Source organism: Pempheris klunzingeri, chromosome 23 (genome assembly GCF_042242105.1).
Source record: "Pempheris klunzingeri isolate RE-2024b chromosome 23, fPemKlu1.hap1, whole genome shotgun sequence".
NCBI lineage: Eukaryota > Metazoa > Chordata > Actinopteri > Acropomatiformes > Pempheridae > Pempheris > Pempheris klunzingeri.
In genome coordinates, this window is record NC_092034.1 from 15,673,947 (window position 1) to 15,700,011 (window position 26,065).

General features: G+C 42.4%; 1 protein-coding gene across 1 annotated transcript in view; it reads right to left on the reverse strand.

Moving 5' to 3' along the window:
- Nucleotides 1-8,249: 8,249 nt before the first annotated feature.
- Nucleotides 8,250-26,065, reverse strand: part of ablim2 (actin binding LIM protein family, member 2) — a 62,638-nt gene continuing 44,822 nt past the window's right edge. The window contains exons 15-23 of the mRNA XM_070854332.1: nt 23,702-23,809; nt 21,682-21,735; nt 19,286-19,323; nt 19,003-19,111; nt 18,830-18,888; nt 15,941-16,001; nt 14,824-14,831; nt 14,622-14,702; nt 8,250-10,229 (exon numbers count right to left, since the gene is read on the reverse strand). Coding sequence (XP_070710433.1) covers nt 10,116-10,229; nt 14,622-14,702; nt 14,824-14,831; nt 15,941-16,001; nt 18,830-18,888; nt 19,003-19,111; nt 19,286-19,323; nt 21,682-21,735; nt 23,702-23,809 — 632 coding nt within the window. The 3' untranslated portion in view covers nt 8,250-10,115. The remainder of the gene's footprint in view (nt 10,230-14,621; nt 14,703-14,823; nt 14,832-15,940; nt 16,002-18,829; nt 18,889-19,002; nt 19,112-19,285; nt 19,324-21,681; nt 21,736-23,701; nt 23,810-26,065) is intronic.

The window sequence follows — 26,065 nt, forward strand, 5'->3', positions numbered from 1 at the left end:
CAGAGGAGGGTGGAGTCTGCAGACAGAGAGCACCTTGGGAATGTCTGCCTAAAGCAAAGCACTGTGGGATACAGATACTGTGGGTGAAAGAGGAAAGACAAAAGCAGGAAAAAAGTGGAGCGGACAAAGGGAGGAGAAGAACAAAGGGAACGAGCGTAGAGATGGTGAGGAGAACAAACACAGCGGCTGAAGTTAGAGAGAAAAAAGTCATATCAAATATATTAAGTTATGACTCTTAATGGATTGATACTCATTTCTCTGTGTGCAGATGCAGTAAATCATAATTACAGTATGTCTGGGCAGCACACGAAGACAGCAGCTGTAATGCTGGTAACAGGAGGGATGTAACTCAACATGTCAGGTTGTATTGGGGGGGGGTGTATCAAATCTCAGCCCGCACTGTTGCCATGGTATCTGAGCACACACACTGGACCCAGATGTCCGATAGTGATGATGTCATCAGCAGGGCCAACAGTATTGACAGGAGCACATAAAGGAGCCAGCTGCTCTGAAAGCCAGAGCCTGTATGTACAAATGAGAGTACATCCATAGTTCTAAGGCACCAAATACTGTCATCTACATAGTGTTAACAGAGAAGAATCAGTGAAAACTATTTAATTATAATCACAATTATCATTGTAAGGATGTGTTTGTTTGTGCATGATGGCTAATCTTTACCTTCTTATTAGAACATTCCAACAAAATAAAAGCACCCATCAATGTTGTGCTCTCAAATTAAAGATTTAATTATCAAAGATTAATTGCAACTTTTGGACACATTTATGTTGTGTCAAAATAAATACAATGTGATTTGACAGGAAAATCTAAAGTAAATGCACATATTACTGTAACAGACAGCTTAGGCTGTTCTGACAACTCTCATTGTTTATTTTGTACCGCATTAATGTTAACACTAAATGACAAATACATATATATATATATATATATATATATATATATATATATATATATATATATATAAATATGTTCGCATGCATACCAATGACAATATTCTGAATTTGACATGGGCTGCATTAAAAACATTTTCTGTTAGGATATTCTGCATTAGGCCTTTAACAGAATGCAGCGTTTTCCGAATAAGACTCTGTGTCTGCTAACAAACCAACCCGCCAACAGGAAGCCCACATTTCTGACAGGAAGGAGAAGCACACCAAGTTTAAAACATCGTGATAGACGTAAAGACTACAGCTTGTACGCTGTTTAAAGCTAACAGGCGTATGCACGGCTATATGGAAAGATTTTTCCATTATGGAAAGATTTTTCCATACAGATTTGGCGTATAAACATATTCAATGTGAAGTTACTGCAGCAGTAGGAACTGGACTGTGGCTGTTAGCAGCTTGTTAGCAGCTGTGTTTTTGCACTAAGGTGTCTGAATACTGAATGAATCTCTTCATATTAATGAAGTTAACCATCCACCACTTACCTCTTTCTTTACACAGGTGCACTGTGGGTGGATAATGTTGGTATTTTGTATGTTGGTCAGCTGGCTTGAGGTGCTATCAAAGCACTGCACATCATTTTATTCCTGTTGAGGATGGTGAAACCCCCCCCTATGTTTACTGTACAGCTGTCTGCTCCATTCTGCTCTGTGTCTGCAGGTTACATTGTTGGCTCAGAGCTCCATCCTCTCTACAAGCCAGCAGGATGTATACAATTTGTCTGCCTGCTATTGTCCATTGTCACACGGAGACTGGCTGTGGTGAAGCTGGCCAGGACTTCCAAGCAACCGAGGAAATACCAAGCCCTAGGCTCACATACACACACACACACACAGACGCACACACACACGTACTACAAAGGGTAAAAATAAAAGACAAAAGCCTGTACAATTATAAAGAGTTCTTAGAATTTAAGTCCAGGATGGAGCCAGGATACTTAAGGTAAAAAAGACAATGGTACATAACACATGAGTTGTGCACACAAAAGAAAAGGAGAGCTTAAAAATACCCCCCCCCCACGCAGCAGGCCAAACGCTGCACCGAGTGGGTCTGATTGTTTGGAAAAGTGAGGGTCGGGGTTGGTCGGACGCAGCTGTCCCAGATGCTGCCAGACAGCTCCCACATGATTATTTGATTCATTGATGTGTGTATTGAAAGAAAATTATTGGCTATTATTTGGAAGAAACACATTTCTTATAGGCTCAAATGTCAAAATTCACAGATCTCAGCTTTTTAAACAAGCAACTCAAATACATTGACTTCAGTTGTGGGGACCTGTGACGGGCAGTTTTCACTACATCATGACATGTTATTGTGTAAATTGTTAAGAAAAGAATAGGTAGACTATTCCATAAGCTAGGCTAGCCTGACTGTAAACAGATACAAACCGCTGGCTAATGGTGGCCGCTGGTGCTCTGTTACAAGTCACTTCCAGTGCGGTGCCGTCTTCATCCTGTCAACTGTTCCAGCCTAATTACTCTAAATCTCTTGCTTTGTCTGCCTGGTTGCTTTGTTGTAATTGATTAATTGGATTTTTCCAACATCAGTGAGCTGGAACCCCCCCCTCCCCTCTCTCTCTCTCCATCCACAGTCTGCTGCATGAAATCAAGGATGGGGGGGGGTTGCAGATCAGCTGATGCCTGTGGCTCTGCTTCAAAGATGTGGCGAACCTTGAGGAAACGTCAAAATGATCAAATTGACACATACATTTATGTGTTTGGAAATAGGAAACCAGCTCGATACATTACTTTGGACAATGTCTCTTTTTTTTAAATCACATTACTTGACATGTATTTCTGAGTTTCAAAATAAGCCCTGATGAAATGAATCATCCGTCTATTCAACTGCCACTTTCACCCTTTTCCCTCTCAGTGAAGTCCTTGGGAGCTCCTGTCTGGAGGTCACGGCACAGGGAGCTGACAGTCATCCAGGCTCCCAGCTGGTCTCCCCCATCCTCCCCCATCCTCCTGCTGGGGCTGCTGATGCTGGGGAGCAGCCCTGCAGCCTCCAGCCCGGGGCACGGCACACCCTCAGTCAGCCAATTAATCACACCCCTCCCTTCCTGCCTCCCTCCTCCTCCTCCTTCTCCTCCTCTCCTCTCCCACCACATGGTCCTTTGTATCCCAGACAGTCCCATTCACAACACTGACGCTCCTGTATTTTCACTCATACTGACTCATCTGTACACTCAGTACTCCAAAATAACACAAGTCTGAGTCCCCTGCTTACAAAACACACGTGATAGATCATTAAATATCAGAAGAAGAACCAGGTATTATGACGTCATGATGTCTTAGTCACAGAGCAGCAATGAAGCAATGAAGCATCCCATTATCACAGCAAAAGCGTTGAATTATGCTGAAAATATTATAATGACAGCAATAAATACAATTAAATTTACTATTAAACTCACTAATAAACACCACAAAGACCTAATGAGGAGCTTTAATAATGTTGTCAGACTGTTATTGAGGCTAATTACAACACCAAAGTCCACAAAGTTCACTTCCGCCACAGCACTTACTAAGAAATAAGTCCCTACAGGAGCTCTACGTCAACATTTAACAACATACGCCATTTTTTTTTTTAATTGACGTGAATTAAAAAACATCTCCCATCACTCCTCTCGGTCTGGAGCCACTCCAAGCTAGCAGCACCGTGACAGCTAACCGAGCTACCTGCCGAACCAGCAGCCGGCAGGTGAATGAAAGTGTGCCGGTACAGAGTCAGAGAGAGCCGCCAGCAGCTTACCTTTGGGGCTTTTCTCCTTCTCCATGAGAAAAAGGAACCTTCTCCTCCTCGGACCGGTGACAATGGAGGCAGGTTCGGACGCGCCTGTCAAATCCCAGCGGCCACTGACTGACAGCGCTATCGGCCAATTACAGGCTCCGGAAGAGGAGGCGGGTCCTGTGTGGGTAGCAGCCATGTGGGGCTGTGATAGAGCTCACACTGATAAGGCTGCTCCAGAGGCTGCTCCAGATATGTTCTACAGCAGAGAGAAATGCTGTGGTGGGGAGTATCCAAGTGCATTTAAGGTCTGTACTCAAGTACAGTTTTAGGGTAATTGTGCTTTACTTGAATATTTCCATTTTCTGCTACTTTATACATCCACTCTACTCCAGCTCAGAGGCAAATGCTTTTTTTAATGTAACTTTTTTCACCACATTCATTTGGCAATCATGTTTCCTCTACAATATTTCCTATTGGTAACTAAACCATGAGAAACATTTTTATGGTTATGTTGAGCCACCTCAAATCACAAGGGTCAAGAATAATTCCACTATTTTTGAACATGGGACATATTTCTACATATCTTGGTTTCAAAACGACTAGTAGGTCACCTACAAGGACTTCTGAAAATGGTAGATGGCCCCAGCCGGTTGCTCATCAAAGTCAAAGTATGTCCTTTAAAAGCACTTGTGCTTTGCCACTGACAGGCTCAGATCGTCGGTGGAAGCATCGGACAACATTGTGAAAAGGATCCCTGCAGACCTGTAGACCTTTTTGTTAAAGAGTAAGATCCTTTTGTAATCAGAAACGGCCATTATATTGCTCTCTTCAAAGCCACCAGACTCCACTGACAAAAACAATAATTTTACCTTGCAGAAGGCAGGAGTGACTTCTAGTGAACAGACTTTGACAAGTTGCCCTCAAGGATTAATATTATGTTGCAGCCATTGCAGTCCGTCTCACATATTGGACGTTTAGACACTAGAATATATGAAAATAGGGCCCAGGTTTAAAAATTAAAAATACAGGGTTAAGGTTTGGGGAAGATCATTGTCTTGGTTAGATGTTGAAAAAGTCAGCTGACTTGAGGCACAAGACAGGAAGTGCAATCTTTCCTAACCTCAATCAAAGTGTTTTGGTAGCCTACAACTGCTTTATGCTTATTGTTTAATAAATGCAATAAAGTGAAATTATGAAGAAAATGTAAAAAAATTAAATTCTCATTATGCTGGAGTCCCCCGGAGCTAACCTTAGGACACAGTGCATCCACTTTATAACTGGACAGAAGATTAAATATTAATGGAAACGCGGATGTTAAAGGATTAGACGGACAAGAGACAAATTAAGATGATGATTAAGATGAGTTGAAGATGTGGAGAGAACCAAAACGAATACATTATTAAGTGATAACTCATCTTCTTGCTAGGTTCACATATTCTTGTTTCATTTCCTGAATATGATATTTATTACAAGGTCGACATCAGATGCTTCCAAATTTCCAACAAAGTGAAGTTAGAAACAAATCAGACTCAGCAATAACGCTCCATCACCCATTAGACTAAACCATTGATCAAGGAAAATAAAACATAACCTGCACTCTGTTTCTGTGAAGGTCTACATTCAGGATGGAAGAACTTCACTCTGTCCTCGGCGGTAGTGGAGAAAACACAAAATGCAAACGACAGGCGTAAATATTGTTCCTCTATGTGAATTTGACACCACAGGCTTGTTTGAAAGTGCCCAGTGTGGTTTTCTCTGGGTCAGAGGGCTGTTTGCCTGAAAAGATGAAAGGTCTCTCCCCTCGTGTAATCCAGGCTGAGTGGGTTTTCCTCCGGTCCCTGCTCCGATGCAGCATGGCTACTTTCACACTGAAGGCTTCCTGCTCAGTTTGAAACTACTACATATGTTCACACTTTTTGAATGACTGTTCAAGCCTCTCTGGGCTGTGAGCACAGGTCCCACTACAGCAGTGGTTCTCTACTGGTCTGGCTTCTGGAGCCACCATCACCTTAACCTTAACGACCCAACTCGAGGAAAACTTCTCAAACGTACTTAATGAGAAGATGGTGCAGTTTGAACCTGAGATGGTCCAGAATATCACAGTGTGCCAGCATAAGAAAACAAGTTTAAAGATAAACCAATACGACCAGCAGGTGGCGCTGCTAGAGAGACACTCAATTAGATGCATTTGAATTAAAACCAAAAAGTGCATCTAAGGGATGAGACACAAGGTTTCAAGAACATTAATGTAAGTGTAGCTGTGATAACCTGCATCAGTGGATCCACACTGAACAGCCCTGGATTCATAATATTCAATCAGTAGCACTTGATCCCGAGGCTGTGACAACATACAGAACACTTCAGTAACTTCAGCCTGTTTTAACACACTCAACAGTGCTTTCATGCACAAACAGGAAATAAAAAAAGTGCAACTGCTGAGAAGTATTTTGAAAAAGACTCAAATGATGTAGCTTTGGCTGAGAATCCTCACTCTGAATCTACGACAACCAACACTGCACTATGGGACACATTCAGTTTCTTCTGAAGCAGTTTTTATCCACAAACTCGAAATAAATTAAACAAAAAGTGCAATTCATAGAGATTCAAGTATACAAAATTAACTTTACCTCTGATTACCTTCTCAGTAGATACTGAAAACATTGTGCTTTGAAGAAAATTAAGCAGCACTCACTTCAGCCTCAGGTGGAACACCTCGCTGCACAACACTGAGGTTTTTGTCCTCCTTTGTCCTCATTGTAAGAAAATCCAGATCTCATGTGGTCGGTGTTGCACTCAATTAGCATGAAAACAAACTTTGCGGTTCTTCTTCTATACTGTGAAATGGTGGGTGTCAATTAGCATTACAGGGCATGATCACCACCTACTGTTTATGCCCAGGCAAAGACCTGCGACCCACCAGTTGAGAATCACTGCACTAGAGGACATCAGGCCCTCATGTCACCTTCATGGAGTCTGTTTCTGGCAGTTTGGTCAGAAACAGGTGATTCTGGAGGGCTCAGGCAGTGCTCCTCCTCCTCCTCTTCCTCCTCGCACAGAGGAGCAGATAGCGGTCCTGCTGCTGGGCTGATGTGTGGGGCGACTGTGGCTCAGAGGTACAGTGGGTCGCCCATCAGTCAGGAGGTCGCTGGGTCGTCCCTGGCTTCTATGAGATAAGATACTGAACCCCAACTCGACAAGGAGAGAGCAATTGTCTGTGGCCACCACCTGCAAAACCATTCCCTTTTGGAGGGGGGGGTTGTCTTGCTGTTGCCTCTCCACCTGTTGTCACTTTCATTTGCACCAAAACTGGTGAAACTCATTCACAACCGCTTTGCTTCCTCGCTGACATCCCTGAAGTTTAATTGACTTGGTGTTATACTGTGATGATTAAGTGTTCCCTTGATGTTGTTGAGCAGTGTATATCTGATACCTGGTCGCCCATGTGGTGAAGCAAAAGAGAAAAAAAATGAGTCATCCTTCTTTGTAGCTTTTAGGATGTATCATCACTCCATTCGTTTTATCAAAATCAGACCAATGTGGTCTGAGATCCTGCCTGATGTAGAACAGATCCCATCCGACCCACGTTCCATCAGGAGACCAGTGGATTTTCTGCTGACTCACCATTAAACCTTTTACAGGATCTCTATCAGTTGTTATAAACTTGCGCTCACATGGCTGAAATGGACGTTTTTCGGGCTATTGGGGTTTCTGAATAACGGGCCATCAGAACAATGGGCAGTCCCTCAGTGCTCATCATACCAACTTAAAAGGTGATGATAAGTCAATGTTGTGTCCGTAACTTGTTTCTCCCGCCTCCATGTGTCCAAAAAAGATCAGTTCATGCAGATTGATGTTCGACATCTGCTTCAATTTGTCTTCTCAATAAGTTTGTTTGTTTGACCGCTTGCATTTTTTGACCCGTCTGACTTGTTATTAGCGACGTCACCATGTACCATATAGTATAGCACATCCCTAATGTACTTGGCAAGTAAAATGTCGTCATCATCGATAGAAACAACGACCAGAACTTTGTAATTAAAGCCTGATTTGTAATTGGCCGTAGTTTGTCGTGACTAAATTGTTTAAAAAAATGTTAAAAAGTGTAAATAAAGTTTATTTGTCTGCATTCTACACATTGAATAGTCAGGATTAAGACCCTTAACGTGGCCTCTGACACCTTCATCACTCCTGGTTTAAGTCAGATTTAGGGAAACTCTTTTCTTTTATTCTGGCAGGTTCCACCCCTAGAACCTGCCCTTTACGGCACTGGATTATGTTGATGTTTTTACAGCTGCATACATTTGACACTGACCCTCCCTGTGGCCAGTTTGTAACACCAGCTACAGAGTTTCTATTCATCCAGTCTTTGTCAGTCAGTGTTTCTCTTCTCTACATTAGCTTGGCGTGATTGGAACAACTCCATTCGCCCCTTGTATCTTCAAAAAAACACCCACACACCTGCATGATACACACTTTACTAAAAGGTATCGTCATTCCATGAGTAACAGATTTTATTCCTTTTAACAGACTCAATCACTCCAATCCATAGTGACTCTGTAGTTTGGATAAAGCACTTTAATAGCAGATGAATATTAGAAACAGGACATGATGCTTTATGACAACAGTTAGTGTGTTACTTACAAGAGCAAAATTGATTTGACACTCAGATTAAACTCAAATTTCTGATATGTTTCTCATGAAAAGCTCTCTTCTCTGCGATGCTATTCATTCAACACTACACCCTTAAGATTTCAAAATAAAAGCTCTTCCTTAATATGGCAATTAAATAAATACCTAACACAAGCTAATGTAAGCAGCTGACTCGGGCAATTTATCCAGAAAATAATCAATCAATCAAACCACATTTCTGATGATGTCTTCATAAATTTCTAATCTGAGGTCAGTGGACAAACCCCATTTTCCCACCCTCATGCATGCTTGAAGAGTTATACACCATGGCTTGTATACAGACAAATATATCTAGTATATGTCCACTATATGTTCACATACATCTGACAGTATGTTAGTTGGCGAGTCGGTTGGTTTACGGTCCAGATATCATCGAGCAAAGCTGACGGACTTCAGCTGAAATGCTTTCAAACAACAAACATAGAAAGAGTTAAATCTCTATCTGAGAAGATATAACACAGTTAGAGTATTGAGCTTTAAATCAAGCAAGACCTCACTTTTTTATGCTTAAGTGCTGCTGCAGGTCTGTGAAGCTTAACAAAGTCAGCATGGGCCTTTTTTTTTTTTTTCTGGTAACAAAATCATGATTTCTCTCAGCTGTGTCTCATGGTTGGTTCAATGATGCTTTCCAGAAGTCAAAAATAGCTTATAAAAATAATTTCTTTTTGTGAGCGCGTGACACTCCGGCAATGCTGCACGTTTGACACCTTTTGCACCCCCCCGAAACCTTCCGTGCTGTCTGTTTTCCGCAGGTCCTTAGAACTCTCCCCTGTTCTATCTGTGATTCACTGCCATGCTGTGGCCCCCGTCCAGCCCTGGCTCTCCTATCTGTGCTGATTTACGAGATGCTTGTGTAAGATGCGGGACCACATTCAAACATATCGGGGCATGCATGTCAAAACTGCCCGGTCTGTCTTCCCCAACTGCTCTGAGTGAAAAGAACATGAAGGAAAATTGAAAACAAAAGCATACGATGAGGTGCTTTTTGAGTGAAAAGATCAGAGAAGCTCGAGTCGCCTCTTGTTCCTGTTTTTGGCTTTGACGTTTGCAGTCTCTTCACTGTCCTAAAGTAACGGCAAAGGTGTAAAACTCAACCGGCTTGACGACGAAACACTCACTAAGCGCGGGGAGATAAACTTTAAATGATGAAGCGGCAGCGAGAGAGAAAAGGCAGAGAGGCTAACAGATGATATGTGGAGACAGATAAGATGACAAAGTGAAAACAAAGCAGCTGCTGATGAAAAACTCCAGATAGAAACGAGGAGATAAGTCAGGATCGGCGGAGCAGAGGACAGCGCACATAAAACAGTCAGAAACGTCGGAGGAAGGCCTGCATGAGAATTAGAAAAAGCTGTAATTTTGTTTTTGCCAGGGTGTACGACAGCATCGAGATGGGCGGGAGGGGGAGGATGCGGAAACCACGTGGGAGGTGAGGAGCATCAACACAGGCCATGCAAACGCAGCTCCTCGTCCTCTTCTGTAAGGTTGTCAGTCAAACATTCGGACCACATCGCATACAAAAAGCTATAGATGCTGCCTCGGCATCATGAAAATGTTCCCGCAGCGGAGTGCCTCTCCGCAGCATCACAGGCATGGCGCTTTACAAGGTGGAAAGTAAGAGTATCATGGCGGTGCATATATAGATATTTCAGATGGGTTGGTTTTCTTTTCTCCGTCCTCCCAGACAGGATGGATGCTTGCTGAGATGTTGTTGTTGTTGTTGTTTTTTGCTGTCTAAAAAAGGCGTGCCTTCTTCTTCATATCGTTCTTCTTCCAGAGGGCCAGGCGGTCGAACTGATCCAGGGTCATGCCGAAAACCCGCTGGAAGTCCTCGGGAGATAGGTGTCTCTGGACAAACAGAACACAGCAGGAAGCATACACTTAGTGCAAAATGCCAATACTGTGAGGCAGTTCATTGTTTTTAAGGGGTAACAGGTCTATGCTAGTACTGCAAGTATGATGCTTGGCTAGGCTAACAAACTTAGTATATGCTGTCTTTTACTCTTTGTGGCACCTTCTAACTGCCTGCTCACACCAGGAAGTGGCACAACAGCATCCATTTGCCCGTCCTGGTGAAACAGGTGCTAAAGCTCAGTAACATAATTGTGCTGTGGCTAAAAGAACAGCTCTGAACAGCAGGAATTTATTCTGAGCTATCATGGAAATTGCCTTGGCATTCAGTGCCTTCAGCTAGACATTTTGCATTTTGCCCTCCTGTCTGTCAGTCTTCACTCTAATGATGCTCTGAGTCAGAAAAACAGGTTGTTACTTGGCTCGATTAATCAAAACTTTTACCTGAACCTATGACATTACTTCTGCCTGCTTGACTTTTTGCTCTACAGCGAATCAGTGGCAGCTTCATACCCTCAGCGCACAGGCAGGCGTTATATTGCCTTCTGTGTTGAGGTTTTAACACACCGAATTCAATTCTGTGCCTCAGAAGTTCATCCAAACAAAACTGCTATCCAAAACCCAGTTTGGCTGATGTTGCAAAACACTCAGTAACTCCTCTGTAAATGTCAAAAATATACCATGGAACAAAAACATGCATGGTACTGATTAAAGACCCAGAACAAAAGCATACGCCACTATTGTAAAACTCTGGCTGCACTGGCTGCGTCTCTCCGTTGGCAGTGACGGTAAACTAGAGGCGGGATACGTGATGGTCGATCACATGGCGTCACCAAGCAACAGAGGCAGGAATGTGCCGTGCTGACAGGATACTAACATGGGAGTAAAAGGACAGGATATGATCTTATCAAGAAAATTAGAATTTCACCATATTTTATCCTCATGTTAAAAACCATCACTCGTGTGGTTTCACGACCAATAAATCCATCAGCTGTCAGTGGCAAAACATCTGTGGTGACATCATGTGATCACTTAGCTATGGATGAATGTGAAACCTGCAGTAGAGATGGGAACTAATTGGGCAACTGGTGGCCCCTTTCCACCGGAGAAACGTTTCCATTTGCCCAAGACTTTATTTCTTCATTTTCTATCTCAGCCAGAGGAACCTGGTTGCAGTTTTGGTTCATATGTGCCAATAAATATGAGGAAAGAGGCTGTACTACCCATATTGTGCAGCACTCAGACAGTAGTCTGAGTCTTAGGTGTTGGGATGGGAACTTCTGTTACTGTTAACATTCAAATTCCCTTCAAGACACAGATGTGATAAAGAGAAAGAGGAAACACAAGAAAGCTAAAGGAGCTTTTAGTTTGTGGTTCAGTCCCTGAGTTTAGTTGCCTGGACTGTTTAGCTGAAACATCAATTATTAGACAACTATTCTTATATATCCCCAATCCTAGAAAATCCTGTCTGAATGACTAAATGCTAAAAACTGGGTAATGGGCCACAAAAGGCTGATAAGCCCACCTTTAAATGAAATGTCATACTCCTCATTCTTCACAGACATAAAATCTGGATTAACTGGAACCTTTTAGCGTGAAAATGCCTAAATTTAAAGGTAGAAGAGGGACAGGAACTGTTCAAATGCTGAAAGAGCCATTAGTCATTAAAAACTGCTCAAAACACAGTTTTTACTGCTTGGATGGACAAGTTTCCGCTGGATGATGATGACACTGGTGTGAGGAGTGATCAGCAGACTGGATCGCAGCAGAAACACGACATGTGTCAGCACTCTGTGACTCGGACTGAGGACAGATCCTGCCTCAAGTGTTTCTGCTCAGCCAGGCTGACTACATCCTGACTCCTCTGTAATTAGCACACAGACATTGATAGAAATCAATTTGAATCTTTTCTTCTCTCTGAAAGATATCAGCCACGCATTATTTACAAAAATGTCTACCTATTCTCATATTTCTGAGCGTCCACCAGCAGTATGTCAAAAACATCTTGTTTGGTTGTACCGCCTCATGGTAAGTGTTTTGGCCCCGAGATCGAGTTTTGATACGGTTTTAGATGCTGATTAGTTCGGGTAAACCAACACCGCTTTGGGGTCAAGGATCAGGAACAGTGGTGGGTAAAAAACGAGGTTGGAATATTTCTCTGGCACACACACACTCACACTAACTGACATTACAGCTCGAGCCAACCACAGAAGGGATCTCTTGCGTCAGTAACACCTCGATATCCCGACGGTCTGACTCCTCTTGGGACAATATTCCCATAATCCAAAGGCTCACTGGGAGCTCTCATATTAGGGTCACTGAAGGTTTAAACATTTTAAAGGGGAGAGGGGGTGCTTTTGGAAAAGAAGGTTCATGAAACTCTTGTGAGGACAGGAGGACCGTCAGTGCTGCACCACAGGACAAACCACAATCTGAAGCTTTTTTTTTTTTTTATTCTATGTGGAACATTATGTGAGACTACTTTCCTGACTGAACTATTTCCTGTTTTCAACTGAACAAACTTAATGAAAGTTCTGAATCTGTAAATGGGTAGTGTAAGAATAACAGCTGCAGGAAATGAGTTATTACGGGACATTAAGTCCAATTAGGTTTCATTTTTTTTTACTATAAAACATGCATGTGGGTTAACGTGTTGTGATATGACAGCAGAGAGTGAAACCAATACTACTGCCAGTTACTTTCACATTAAAATCCCACAATTCATTGACTTTATTTGGTGTGCCACAGCTTGAACTCAGCAGCAAACTGCACCACATGGGCAAAAGCATAACAGCCATACATATGTCATTGCTGAACGTGTCATTCCAAAACCATGGGCATTCATCAGCTGCTGTAACACCCTGCATTCTTCTGGTTTCTGGATTTCCAGCTGATTTTGGGAACCTGGCTGCAGGCTGCTCCCACTCAGCCACAAGAACATTAGTGAGGTCGAGCACAAAATATTCTAATGCCGAAACGACCAAAGAGGTCAATTTCCAGTGACTCCCAAAGTGTTTTCAGTGTCCTCAGTGTGACGGCCGCACTTTAGTTAGGTTTAGGCACCAAAACTACTCATTTAGGTTCAGGGAAAGATCATTTTTTAAATTAAAATAAGTATGTTAGTGACAGAATTGAAGCTCCTCCCATTACCTACATGTTATCTTAGATATGTGACGTGATGTCAAAAGTTGTGTCACACACAAACACACAAACTTTTCGTTGCAAATGGGACATGAATAGTGACCTTCTGAGCGAAAGTCTTGCGTTTGATCCTTCCATCCACCCAAACCTCCTCCCTCCTCATCACACTGTGCCAGCTGACCTCCTCCTTCGCTCCAGTCACAATCACTACAGCCACTAGAGGCTGCCTGTGCAAACACTGGTTGTTTTAACCCCCCTTGAGAAGATGGACACTGTTGTCATTAAGGGTGTAAGGGCGGGTTGGACTGCAAGCCAGGCTTTATCACCTTAAGGTGTTGGATGGGGTTGAGGTCAGTGCTGTTTGTAGGCCAATCAAGGACGAAACCCAAACTGATGTCCAAACAATCCAAGAGTTCCAAATGAAACCAAGGGATTCAGAATTCTTCAAACAAACGAGGTCATACAACAGTGTTGTTTGAATATGTCTAAAGGTAGAAGTGTTTATACACTTCCCAAAAAACACACACCTTTTATTTAAGAAAGCAACGATAGCCTCAGTTATTCTAAACTAATACACTTCAGTGCATTAACAACTTGAATTATTAAATCTGAGCTCAGATAATGTTAAATCAGAGCTGAATGTCATGGTATCTAAAAAGCTTTGAATCAACAGATCAAAAATCACAATTTTACAATTCAACAAACACAAAGGCTGAAATTCCCCAAGTTCAGTCCCCAATATAAAAAAAAATGACCAGCCACAATAAGAGTTTGTAAAAGTTAATTATTTTTCTCATGTTTATTCATTCAGCGGATACATTTTTGGGTTATTTTTTTATCTCAACCAATGACCTGAATTCAATTTCAAAGGCTTCCTCTAATTACCAGAAATATACTTCTGGTGAAGGAATTAATATACTTTATTTGTAATTTTAGTTTGTCTCTTGCCGAAAGTCACCCTGACATAACAGACCCCCTGTCCACATACTTTTGGCCACACGGTGTATCTACTCCTTAAAAAATCACTTATCCACCTTTACAAAAATTGGAGATGGCACTTGACTAAGCTTTGGCTGATACTTTTATCCCACCTAGCTTAGCTGCCTGGCCGCTTTACACAAATGACACAACTCTTATTCTAAGTCATTCTTTAAACCACAATTCAACATTTTCCCAGGCTTTTTAATGACCTGTGGGTAGAAGGGGGGGGGGGGACGACAGAGCAGGCAGAAGAAGATTAGAGCTCACCTCAAGTCTGGTGCGATCTACGTCTCTGGGAAGCTTCACTTTCACTCTATGCGTCACTGCCAGAATTTCATAAGGGTAGATCTGGCACACACAGAGTAAGCATTGTGGGCGATTTATTAGGTAATGCAATTATAATCCAATCTCAAAACAATACTGCCAAGAATATTATTTGTAAAGTATTAACAATTGAGGGAAATCTTACCTTGAATTCTGAGCGGGAGGAAAAGAGAGAGAGAGAGAGAGAGAGAGAGAGAGAGAATTAATCTGGTGGAACAATGAGTTTTTATTTGAATAGCAGACCCATTATGAAAACTACCATAACAGAGCCTGGAAATAAATTGCACCTCGTGGACTCAAATCTCGTCAGAAATACTGAGTTTCAAAGGCGTCAGAAGCATTATAAATGGTTGCTCTGCACACACAAACACACACACACACACACACACACACACACACAGTTATGAGGTTGGCGTCCCGTCAACTCAGCCTTTCGCCTAAGATACAGCCGGGACTGTACATACACACACACACACACACACACTTGTAAACACACACCAATAATTCTGCAGCTGGAAACATGACATCACCTCTCTGTGCTGATCTGGAGCCAGAGCTGCAGGGATCTGCATGCTTGATCACAAGGTAATTAGGGCTTGTAAACTGACCTCAGAGCTGTATACTTCATGCTAAGGTGACATGGGGCTTGTCACATTTTAGGGAAAGGGCCTCTTTTGGGGGCTCAGGCTGTGACCTATTGCATCAATATAGTTGCGGAGTTATTTTTAGAGTCAGAGGTCCTGAAAGTAGACGTCCCATTCATTTTGTACACTGACAACGAATGTAGATAACTGACGTTGGAGCACTTCGAGGCTTGGAGGGACATGAAACTCTCGCTGTCGAAACTTAAATACGAGAGATGAACAAACATCTGGTTCTTTGACTACACACAGAAATGAGATCAGAGAAGTAACTTTAACTCCTAAGCACCATTTCTGTAAGAAACATCCAGCTTGAGAACCATACAGATGTTTTATTTGCTCTGTCAGATGTGCCTGAGGATTAGATCCTACCTTATCTTCAGTCTGTGACCATCACAGATTACCAAAGCCCAAGATGACTGATTTAGATTGCTTTTTTTTTTTTTTTTTTTTACAACCAATAGTCCAAAACCCAAAGAGATTTGATTAGTACCCAAAAAAGCAAACTTGACATTTGAGAACTGGTAAACTTGCAGAAATGTAAAAAAATCCTGACATTCAATATGTGGTTGCAGTCACATATTAACATCAGATGATGTGTTGTTTTATTGTCACTCTCACCTCTCATGCCGCCCCAGCTCTGAGAGTCTGGATCCACCTCATCCTCCACCATCTCAGCAGCCTATAGGAACACACACACACACACATATACAGTATATGAACATAGAGCAGTTGGATCATCATTCAGATCACCTGCTCCATGCTGCCCAGATCATGGCAGGTCTTTATCAAAGCCGTTTATGGGAAGGCCTTTTTGTCACCACTTCAGCCCCTTGATTGGCTGGCATTCCTTCAGGGTGACCAATAGGAAGTGACGGCGACACATTCTTCTGCTTGGTCCTCAATATAAGACAATACAAGACCTGTATCTGTGCTTGTAGAGAAGGAGACTTTAGCTAGAAAGCTAATGTGGGTTGCAGTTGCGGTTCCAAAGTGTGATGTGTTTACTGTACTGTTTTATTCAAATAAAGAATAAATGAAATGATTAACTGACTAATTGTGAAAAACTTCTGCAACAGGGGCAAACAATAATAAAAACTTCTGACAAAATGCCTCCAAACCTTGTGGAATTCCCATCAGCCTCATCTGTATCGCGTTTCAAGCCAATTGTTCACAAGCTAAACTAAGACGGTGAACATGGTAAATGTTGGCATTTCCCTCAAAATAGTGCTGCGTCTGAGCATCACAGAGTCTGTCAGACCGTCAGACTGTGGAGGGCATGCCAGTTATTACTATCTGTGCGTTGTAGCTGGAGAAAAACAACAACACACAATTATGTGCAATGTAATTATCAGTTAAACGGAGACTGAGCAACTATATCGCTGTGTATCTGAGCAACGGGCTCGCACAAAAACACACTGTATATTGCAAGTATAACGTTACATGGCTCCACATTCAATACAAAAAAAAAATCCCCATTCCTTCTTCTGCCAACACACTAAATCCAACATGTCAACAACACTAACCCGTAATGTCAGCAAGTGAAAAATAGTTCAATATACTTTGCGCCATGAATCCATCGTGGCTCCTGAGCTTTCATTTCCGTCTCGGTTCTGTTTTGTCTGCCTGCCCTCTATCCATCAACAAACAGAGGGAAAGAGCTGCAGTATCACATCAGCGGATGATAGACTAAAAACCCCCAACGTCCTCATAATAAACTGGAGCCCAGTCTGTGTGGAGTGACTGGTTCTGACTGACCCCTGTGCAACCTGATACCAAAACTGTGAGAGAAAAGCTCGGGGAGGTTGACTTTTAAGATGGTGGCTAAAACGTTTAAATGTTTAAATGCTAGTCTGAGGTTTCCTTTGTGTGTGTGTGTGTGTGTGTGTGTGTGTGTGTGTGTGGGGTTTGATAAAACTATGTAAACACTACTGTGCTGGCTACTGCAGCACAGTGGGCTGGAGAAGGAACACCACCATCTAGGTGGCTGAAATGCAACTACTGGCCGATCCAACACGCACCACCAGCTGTTTCTTTAAAGGTGCACCGAGCAGCAGGATTTGAGCAGGATTTTTGGTTGCGGTTTGCAAACATTACCTTCTAAGTTGGCCTCTGCTCCTCGGCTTAACAGCACCAGAAGTGCAGGCCTCCTGACCGTGGTTAGGATTAGTGTGCTTGCCAGTGAGTGAAAGCCAACCTCAGTTCCACTCACTCTGCTTGGAGTTCCACCTCGCTATACTGGCATCTTTTTCGTCCTTGTGTTCCCTATTTTCGTAGCTTCCTACTGATTGTGTGCTTAGGAAGGTCGCTCTTGGCTGGGGGCGACACACCAACTGCCTAACGGTTGCTTGCCAGCTGCCACACACTGAAATAGTGGCTGAGAAGGATTATTATTGTATGAATCCATAAGCCGACATTGTTCTTTTGGAAAATCCTACTCGTCCTACCTTCAAAGGCCCTCTAAAATGTGGATGTGCTTGATTTAATTCCCTCACTATGGTGACAGGCAAACCCCTTTCCCCTGAAGTCTCTCTGCAGCTCAAAGTTCTCTGTGCGACAGCCAACGCTAGCCAAGCGCATCCCCTGCCATAGCATGAGCCCTGGCTGGGCTGTGGGCCCGGCCTCTACTGTGCCAGGCTTGAATTGGCCAGAAACAAAGGACAATGAGACTGGATATTATTTAATGTGGGTTTGGGTATTGTGTCATGTCAGCTTAGTGGAAATATACATATACACTGGTGCCTGATGGGACAGGCGAGGTTTTAGATTATGAGTTGGGTACAGGTTAGGTTATCGAAACATCTTTTGTTTCTTCTCTCATACTTTTAGCCGTTGGTTCTCTTGGCTGTGATTAGATTGTGCTCACCACATAATAACTGAGTCTAGTCTAACAAAAGGTTGGAAAGAAGAGAATTGGAAGAGACAACAAAGATGAAAGCTAAAGTGATGACCCAAAATGTCCGTTGTTAACACCACCACAGCTTTCAGACGGGCTTCTAGCTTCATCTTTGGCCTGAAGTCATGCTGTAGTTTTGTGCACTCACAGTTTTCCTTTGTAATCAAGGATTATTAGCATTAGTGACTTCTGAATAAAGTGCAACCTGTCAGTTTGTTTGTAACAGTTCGGGTTTCTTGCCCAGTTAGACTCATTTTTTAGAAATATCCAATGTCGCCATGAAGCACAGAGCCAATGTCTAGAGGTCTGAAAATAAATTGTAATACACAGTAATACTTTAAGGACTCAAGTTTGAGCTTTGGCTGTGTTTGGCCTTGACTGCCTTGTGTTTTTTTCTTTAATTCTGGCAGTATCACATTTATTTCTTTAAATATTTTTAAGGCGTTCTGAAATGTCAGAGTAAATGTTTTAGCTCCAACTAAAGCAGGCACTTGTGCAATGTCTTTGGCTAATCTGTCTGAGTTACAGGAAGCACCTTGGAATGTTTAAAGTATATTTCTCATTCACTCATTTCCTACTACATTGAGTGCTGGCACACAAAGTTGGCAGCTCACCTTGTAGATTCCGTTCCTTCCATATCCGGGTAAGGATGCAGACTTATTGTAGGGGAAATCTAGCCAAGAAAAAAAAAAAAAAATCATTCTCATTTCATGCTTTGGCTACCCTTCAATATCTATCTTGTGTGGTTGTCACTCACACCAGGCTTAACTAGTGATTAGCTACTCACTGGGCTGGGAGGTGTCAGTGGGCAGACTGCAGGTTGATTTGCAGGGGTCCAGGTCTTCTGGACCCATGTGTCCATCGATCTCACTCTTCAAGATCATCCAGCTGGTCCTCTTTGGACAGAAAGAGATAGAGAGACACAGACAGAAACATGGAAAGAATTGATGGATGATGGAAAAGTATGAGTTAGTGAATTAGTGAATGGATGTACAGCATTGTAAAGTTTAAGAAAATGACTTGAAAAGAGACAGATATGGACAAACAGACAAAGACACACACAGACCCACCTTGCTATCCTCCCCATCCTGCCAGGATGTTCTAGAAGCTGTAAAACAGTCAGATGTTACAGGATGTCATAGTTAATGTGCCGGATCATCTGCCTCTCAGCCCCAATGTGCCGCGCTACTAACTGTACAGTAAATCACCCCTGGACCATGACATCATCAGCTGCAGACGGCACCTACGAGGAGCCTGTGCTCCGTGTTACTGGAAAGTAAAACAGGATAGCAGCCACTAACATTTAGTTTAGTCACAGGGCTGCACTAACGTTTTGGGAGTCTGACCCATTGGTCTCCAGAGGATGATATCTTAACTACAGTCCTGGATACGATTTGGTATGAATATTCATGGTCCCATGAGGATGACTGCAAATGATTTGATCCCCTGGTCTTTTTGATCCATGACTCAGATCCACGGGCAGGTTCTCATTTAATTTGCTATGAATAATCATGATCACCAGAGGATACAACCTTGTCTTTTTCCTGTCTTTTACTCCGGTGCCATATATTATAATATCACAAGTTCTCTTATTACATTTTTCCTTGTCCTCTCAACACTGCCTTTTAAACAACTGTGATTGTTGAACATTGTTCCAGCTCTTCTACTGTGTAGGCTGTCCATGCAGGCGGGGTACACCCTGTACACCCTGGGCTGCCTCATAGAGACAGGCAACCGTTCACACACCTATGGGCAATTTAGAGTACCTGGAGAAACCCACACAAGCACGGGGATATCATGCAAACGCTGAACGTCGAACCTGGAACCTTCTCGCTGTGAGGCAACAGTGCTAATATGGTGCAAATTAAATGGTTGGAATGGTTGAATATAATGCAGTTTTGTCTAGATTTTAGATGAAAATACATGGATATACTTCAAACTCAGCGTGTTGAATGTTGCACAAAATTGTGTTACCTTTGCCCTTCAACACATGTAAAGGTAACACAAAGGTAACACAATTTTAACTGTTTAAGTGTCAGTTAATGTTTTACCGTCATGGTACGCACAAACAAGACAACTGAACAGCATGAATTAGTCGTTGATGTGCAAAAATTACTAACTGCCTTGTGTGAACTGGCCAGATGTATCTAGAAAACTTGTGTGACAACCCTCTTATCACGTATTAGATAACTTGAGCAATGGGCCACATTCCCACAAAAGTAAGTGCAGTACATTTAAACGTAATGTCACTTTACTACACCTCGTCAGCGACCTGATGTCTGCTCGAACACATCCATCTGTAGGACTATGCCATATGCAGCTGATTTACTTGTCATATTTCATCAAGATGAATATTTCCTTGTGCGATAGAGGTGATAAAAGCTTACTGGACCTATGTCGGTGTGTTTTGAGTGACTCAAACGTCATGTGCACACATAGCTTGACGACAACAACAGTGAAAACCAGACACGATAAAGTGGACACACAAACAATGGTGAGAGCAGAGACACAGTGACTGAAACAGTGATCGGTGCAACACTATTACCACCACACAACGTGAATCATGATACCCAACCACAACAGAGTGTACACAGAGTCACAGCATCACCACTAAAACCAACGAATGAGCTGTTGATGCAAACATGCATTAAGAGGGTGAGCAAATGAACTCCCAAGGGCCCCAATTCCAACAATCAGTCCCATTCTAAAAATGAATAATCAGTATGTGGCTGTGTTGCAATGTTAGGCCATTTTTATCATACAGCCTATTATGGAAATAAGTTTCTAAGATTACTCGTCGCTCTACTTGCCACTATGCTGTTCTATCCAATAAAGACTAAATGGCAAAAAACTACCTTAAAAAAAGTGCATTAACTGTTAGATTGTAATAGGAAGATGGCCTCCATCATGGCTGTAGGATATGACCATCCACTACACACCCTTACTTTCTGCTTCTCTACATAGAGGGCTTACTACTTGGGACTGACACTAGGTATGAAGTGTCCAATATGGTTGTATTTCGTAAGGATGTTGGACTGATGGTGTATATTTCCTTGCATTTCTTTTATTACACTGCCAAAAGTGGCCTAAAAGCCCCCTAAGGCTTCTAACTAAGGCTCAGTCATCTCACCTGAGGCAGCACTACAGCATCCAATTCACTTTTTCCCATCAAAACCTTTGGGCTGCAAAAGTCCACGTTTTGTTGGTTCATTTTATCACAACACTGCCTGTCGTCCAAACGTTTAGCCTCATTAGCTAAGAGCTAAAAGTTGATTTTCTAAAACAGAATGGGTGCTCTTACACCCTATGCATGTGGAGTTTACTAGATGAGTGCAGGCCTTACGGAAAAAAAGGGAGAACTGGCATAAACAGATGATGAAGGTGAAGATGACTGACAGGCGACGTGCAACACATCGTGCAGAGACCAGACCAGAGAAGGAGGTGTTAAAGAGGAAGTAGACTGTACCATGCTGTTTGTAGATGGGGGGTTTTCTATAGATATTATCTTTGACCATAGTCTCTGAAGATGGGAACAGACGCAGAGGAAAGAAAATGGAAGAAGCCAACATGGGAGGGAGAGAAAGGAAGAGAGAGAATGGAGAAAAAGAAGCATGAGTTTGCAGTTATTGAGGGATGAGATATTTTGAAGAAGCAAAAAAGGGGGGGGGGGTGGCAGTATAGCTTGGTTCAACGCAAGACATTTGTCATTTTTATTATGGCACATCAGAAAAATCAACAATTTTAATATTGTTCATGCAACATATTCAAAATATATCAGTTTATTGGTCTTTGTTGAATAGGGAGGTTATTTGATGCAGAATAATTCAATGACAGTCAAACAATAATATCAGAAACCACACATGGCCCCTAAGGCGTCTTGTATTAGCATTGTTTAGAGATTATTAAATTAAATCAACGAGGAAAGCTAAATCAACGACACAAACGTCACAAGAACAGAGAAAGGGCCGAACGTTAATCGTTGCATTAACTGCGCCGCTGGATGAAGCGCCTCAGAGGGATAATGGGGACAGTATGTTTTTCCCCTGAGGCTGATCTAATCCATCTTAGTGTCAGTGGACCCCGACGGGGCTCTGACAGAGATGTTTAGCAACAACTGTCACACATTAAGCCACAGCAGAAACATGACTCACAATAAAACAACACATCTGGGTTATTTCCCTGACTTGTTTCAGTGCCTGCCAGCATCTGAAACAATATCCATATAAAAGCAATAAGGAACGATGACTATGAAAGCCATTAAGTGGATAATCGTTGGCTGTTTTTTCCACTTAACTTGCTTCCAACATGGGAGGTTTTTTTTTTTTCCCTCTGCATGACTGACAGTGTAATTGTCGATGGGAACAATATGTTGGATCAAACGGATTTTCCTCTGTGTGAGACTGAGAGTAATGAAGGATATACTGTTTAACATCAACTCCTGTCTAAATGTACTGTAAATACAATTCTAAGTGATACAATCTCATGTCAGATCGCTGCTCTGTCAAAAAGACATTGCTCCGAAATTAGCAAACAGTAGGGAGGCTGGGAATCCAGAGTCGTAGAGACAGAGCACGCTCCGTAAGCCAGAGGCAAGAAGTCAAGTGTTACACTCTAAAGTTCAGAGTAAAGACACGAGGCCACGTGCAAAACCGCTCATATGAACAGATGCTTCATGAACGAGTGGTTTAAGAGAATTTTTGTGGCATTCTTACTTCAAATCCTATCTTCAGAAGGAACAACTTCACAGTAGTCCAGACTGCCTCCCTCCAATGTGGAAAACCACTTGTTTGACTTTAAATGGTTAGTTTGGACTTTTTGAAATGACGATGTATGAGATACTTATCCATAGTCAGTGTATTAGCTACAGTAGATGGTGCTCTGCATGCCCCCAGTGTCTCTGCCTTCGCTCGCTTCAAAGCCACCAGACTCCATTGACAAAAACATGTCATTTTACCTCACTGACCACTTGCTGGTCTACCGCTGCCGCGATCGGTTAGTATGCGTCGTTGTGCGACTCTGCCGTTTTAAATGTTGAGTTCCGATCTGAACTAACATGTTATTTCATTGATTCAGGCAGCTACTTTTGTAGTTTTATTTTTTTTTGTTGACATTTTGACTCATTAACAGCTTAACAAGACTTCACCAGAGATCTGCGCGTACCTGGAAAGAAAATGAAAGTCTGTTCGAGTCAAACTTAGTTTACTTCTAAACATGAATCAGTAATTGAACACCAAATAAAAAATCTTGCATTTTCTGACATCCACTGGTTGAAGGTTTAACCTTGCTGCAGTGATGTAGGACCGTAAGTGTGGGCAGAGCGCCCAGTATCACTGTCGACTTTAGTTTTCAGTCAGCAATGGAATGGAACAGTTTGCACTAATCTTGTTTGGTTTTTGTAATTCGTTATGATCTCGTAGCTTATTTTCTAATTCACATCCATGTCACCAATGACAGCGTACTCGGTAAGCGGTGCGGGTATGGCCTACCTGGTATGTGGAAATGCCGGGGAGCAGCCATGTATGTGGAGGAAGAGGAGGGGGATTTGCCGTCAGAATAAGTGGATAAGCTGGGGGTACTCCGACCGCTTTCACTACCTCCAGTTGGGGACGGAGTTGGGTGGGCAGTGGATAAGGGAAAAGGGAAAGGGGTTGGGAGAAAACAAATGCAAAAAGGTAGTGTTATGGCAAGCAAATTGAAAAATCTCTAATTATTAGAATGATGTAGGTGACTTGATAACCCAGCCATTTACTGTGTTTACATTTACTGCACTGAAATAGTGTCTTGAATGAATTCACTGAGTTCTTGGTAGAGATTCCTGCCGGTTTTTTAAACCGTCAAGTGATGAGACACAAAAACCTTCCTGTCCCATGTTGTCTCTGAGCCCTCTCTGAAAAACTCTTGTAAAACAGCCCTCAGCTCTGCTCTATATTCAGCAATTACAGTATATTTGGCTTTAGAGATAAATGCTGAGTTCTTGCATATTGACACAGGAGCATCAGAGCAATCATTTGGAAGGGAAGGGTGATCCTAGACACTTTGTTCTCATCACTTAACAGTTCACCCTATAAAATTACAATATTTCTGAGTATTACTGCATCAGTTTGAGCGTAGGAGCCAAAATAACGGCTAAGAAAAGGACTTGCTGCCCTGTAGGTTATATTCAATTTGTCCAGCTTTGTTGGAAGTGTGTGAGTGCAGCTCATACATCCACTTTTTGCTGCATGTGTCAGTTGCGTATCCATGATCGTGACCGGGATCCACCCCACTGAGTTAAGTCACAGGCAGGCTGAGTGATGGAGTCACTGACACCCTTAAGGCCAAAAGTAATAAACACTTTACATCCAGAGCTTTGAGGAGGAAACAGAGAAGGAGCCGGAGAGTGTGTATGAGAGAGAGTGTTAGCTGATTGAACGCACACTTTTCTCCCTTCGGACCGAGAGGAACCATGAGCACCGATCTGGATGCAAGTGGATGAGATCACTGACGTACACAGGAGTGCCGTTAGTTTTGGTCTGAGTGATCTCCTACTCATCACACACACACACATGCCAGTGAACACACACACACACACACACTTCAGAGTGATGTTAGTGCAGGTCCAAATGTAGGTCAGATCAGATCCTCCATACAAACATCTGGAGCTAAAACAGGAGGTGCTGGAGGCTTGGAAAGTTTAGGGAGGAGGTGCATTACAATTCATTTGAACAGATTACACATTTGACAAAGGTGGAGGTCATTAATTCATCAAAAGCCAATAATACACAGAATAACATATAACACGATATAAAATATAGTTTTGGGATGATTACCAAGGAATCAGGGAGATAAGAACGACAGCATGCATTACTCATTCTTGCAAGGTCCTTTTCCTCAAATCTCCCTCAGTTTCCATTAGATAGCACATCTGAGCAGTGCTGCTCGAGCCTCACTTCCACAAAAAACGTCTCTAAGGAAATCTGATAGCTCATTAAAGTATGAGACTGTTGCATGAAAACAAATAGCCCTCTTTCACGGCATGTTAGGAACCGCCAGGGCCTGAACAAGGCCAGCGGCGCACTGCGTTACATGCCACTGCAACTGGCAACCAGACCCCAAATTACAGCTCGCCCTGATCGGACTATTTCATTCCTCCGTTCCCCCTTCTCTCTTTCATCTTCCCCACTGGAGAACTTCCCTCTCAGCCTCTCCGCCCTGTCATGGAAAAACCGCTAAAACCCTGGGCCGCGTGTTTGTGATGTTCTGAGCAAATATTGGAGTAGAAGCTCATACTGTTTCCCTCTCTGCCTCCTTCCTACCAACTTGAGAACTTCCTGGTTATAGGATACTTCCTGGAATTCTTTAAACTAGGGCATTCGCAATATGCAATGCATAAAGTCTGTCCTGTAGCCTCATCAGTAATCTAAGCTATCTTCGCTAATACAAAAAGGAGAAAACTAGTGAGCCTTGCTGAGCAGATAATTGCGACTGGAACTTTTAACACTACAGAAAAACACAACCTTAGAATTAACAATAAAGGAAAACCATACTTAGATACAACTTGAGATTTACCTTTATATTTTCTACAACTGACTTTTACAGCATATGACATTGTTTCTATATTGTTTCTAACACTGACGATAAGTGCACCAAAAACGTGCATTCACTGTCAACAAAACTATGATTTCACACAATTACAGTAAGTCAAATTTGAACCAAGCAGTTAGACTGTAAGTTGCACAACCTAGCTTACAAGATGACTAGTACACCAGATTTGTACAGCGTCCGTAATCATGCTGCTGATTCTGAAATAAAACATGCTGACTAATCCCTCTATCTTATCTCTTTGGTATGCAGTTTAAACAGTTTGGTCA